The 2,263-nt window shown below is 42.0% G+C and overlaps 1 protein-coding gene across 1 annotated transcript in view; it reads left to right on the top strand.

The window, feature by feature from the left end:
• The first annotated feature begins 583 nt into the window (after positions 1-583).
• The window catches only part of mrps2 (mitochondrial ribosomal protein S2), a 22,194-nt gene continuing 20,514 nt past the window's right edge, over positions 584-2,263 (top strand). The window contains exon 1 of the mRNA XM_043719727.1: positions 584-593. Coding sequence (XP_043575662.1) covers positions 584-593 — 10 coding nt within the window. The remainder of the gene's footprint in view (positions 594-2,263) is intronic.

Below are 2,263 nucleotides of genomic sequence, written 5' to 3'. Positions count from 1 at the left end.
GGCACGACGCGATTCGACCATGTTCCAGACAGTGATCAGGTCCTGGTAAAAGGCAGGCAGCGTCTTGAGGGCGACCTCCAAAACTTAGAGGTATATGGGCCAAATGCTGGCAAATTGGACTAGGTCAGATTGAGATATCTGGTTGGCATGGACAATCTGAACCAAAGGGTCTGTTTTGAATTGAATTGAATTGAATTTATTGTCACGTGTACATAGACAAAAGCTTTGTCTTGTGAGCAATACAGGCAGATCTTTGTGTTGGTATTGCTACTGTTAAGTGCATTATTGCTAAAATATTAGTTTCTATCGACAACATTGGTTCCATCCAGAAAATGCTTCTTCTACATCATGGCCTGCAGTGGGGGGGGGGGGGCTCCCTTTCGGAGGAAGAGAAAGTATTGCCGTCTTTTGCTGCCATTGAATTGGATTAATTTGATCCATGCCTTTATGGTGTAGTCATAGAATGACCAAAGTGGGGAATGAGGATCTAAAATTTGAATTTAGGCTGTTGTCAGAAACAACAAGTATATGTGGATTTTTATTAACCACTAAATGGCTTTTCAATTTAAAATAACACAACAAAATGGCTGCAAGTAACGATTTGACTCCGTGAACTTGAACTGATGCTTTGCTAGATTGGCTGTATTTAGAGATAAGAGAGAACAATAGATTTTTTCATAATATGAATCAAAAGGCAGTGATTTGGTATTCAAACTAACCTTGAAGTGCTAGCATGAGATGGTGAGCTACGTAAATTAAGAACCCTTTCCCAGGGAATATCATTGGATTAGCTTGTTGTCAATCATGTCACCTTATTATATGTGATTGGTCTTTTCTTGTAATTAAGGCTGTACTATCTCTTAAAAAAACATATAAATAATATGTACTTTTCAAATGTAATTGTGCCATTTCTCCATGGAACACAGAAGCTTTTAAGCTCCGTGTTGCTGGACAAATCTGCGCCAGGCTGCCTTAATTTATTAATGTGGTAACCTTGCTTTAAACAGACCATACTCCTAGGGAATCTTTTGACCGATCCTGAGACTGAAAGGCCCTGCAAGGGGGTGTAGATCTTCACTTGGACAGGTACATGAATAGGAAAGGTTTAGAGGGATATGGGCCAAATGCAGGCAAATGGGACTAGAACATAGAACATAGAAAAGTACAGCACAGAACAGGCCCTTTGGTCCACGATGTTGTGCCGAGGTTTATCCCTAATGTAAAATGTAAAAATTTAACCTACGCATCCTTCAACACACTGCTATCCGTGTGAATGTCCCTAATGACTCTGCTAGTTCAGTTTAGGAAACCTAGTTGGCATGATGAGTTGGGCAGCAGCATCTATTTCCAATGCTGCACCACTCTATGATACACACTCAGCAGATGGACTGGATGAGGTAGCACTCAAGTTTCTCTCACTATAAACAATGCCTGATCTGCTGAACTTCTCCAACATTTATGCTTTATTCAGATTTCCAGAATCTGCAGTATGTGATTTTATAGAATCAATATCATAACATCAACTGAGGCCCTTACACTAAATAGAAAGATGTAACTTTCAAAAAAATCTCAGAACTTGCCAAAACTCCCTTGGGCCAGTGAATTGCTTTTGAAGTTTAGTTTTTTTTTCCCACACTACACCTAACTGCGGTAGTGATTATATTTTTCCCAGCACCCATGTGCAGGTGTCGAACGCAGTGAAGAATAACAGGTGTACAAACCTTTATTCAATTTCCACCACCAGGAAGAAGGGAAACAGCTGAGTGGCCAGTGACAAGTAGTGTCCTTCTTATCGGGTAAATCTGTGTGACCAAACATTGAAGAGTAGCGCAGGGATTAAATCAAAATAGAGTTGGAGGGAGAAATAACACACTCCACTCCCTGCGGTGCCCACCTCTCGAAGTTTAGTTATTTTGTAACAAAGTAAACACTGCAAACAATTTGCTCAAAGCAAGCTCCCACAATAAATACAAATAAAGACAGAACAAGAAGTTAGCTGCTGTTCTCCATCTAAGGTAGACAAGCAGGAGGCTGAAAGAACACAGCAAGCCAGGCACCATCAGCAGGCGGAGTCCTGAAGAAGTGTTACACCCAAACGTCCACTTCTCCACCTCCTGATACTGCGTGCCTTGCTGTGTTCCTCACCCTCCTGATACTGCCTGCCTTGCTGTGTTCCTCACCCTCCTGATACTGCCTGCCTTGCTGTGTTCCTCTCCCTCCTGATGCTGCCTGCCTTGCTGTGTCCTCTCCCTCCTTGATGCTG

Source organism: Chiloscyllium plagiosum, chromosome 30 (assembly GCF_004010195.1).
Source record: "Chiloscyllium plagiosum isolate BGI_BamShark_2017 chromosome 30, ASM401019v2, whole genome shotgun sequence".
In the NCBI taxonomy this organism is placed as follows: Eukaryota; Metazoa; Chordata; class Chondrichthyes; order Orectolobiformes; family Hemiscylliidae; genus Chiloscyllium; species Chiloscyllium plagiosum.
This window is presented reverse-complemented; position numbering and strand designations above follow the sequence as displayed.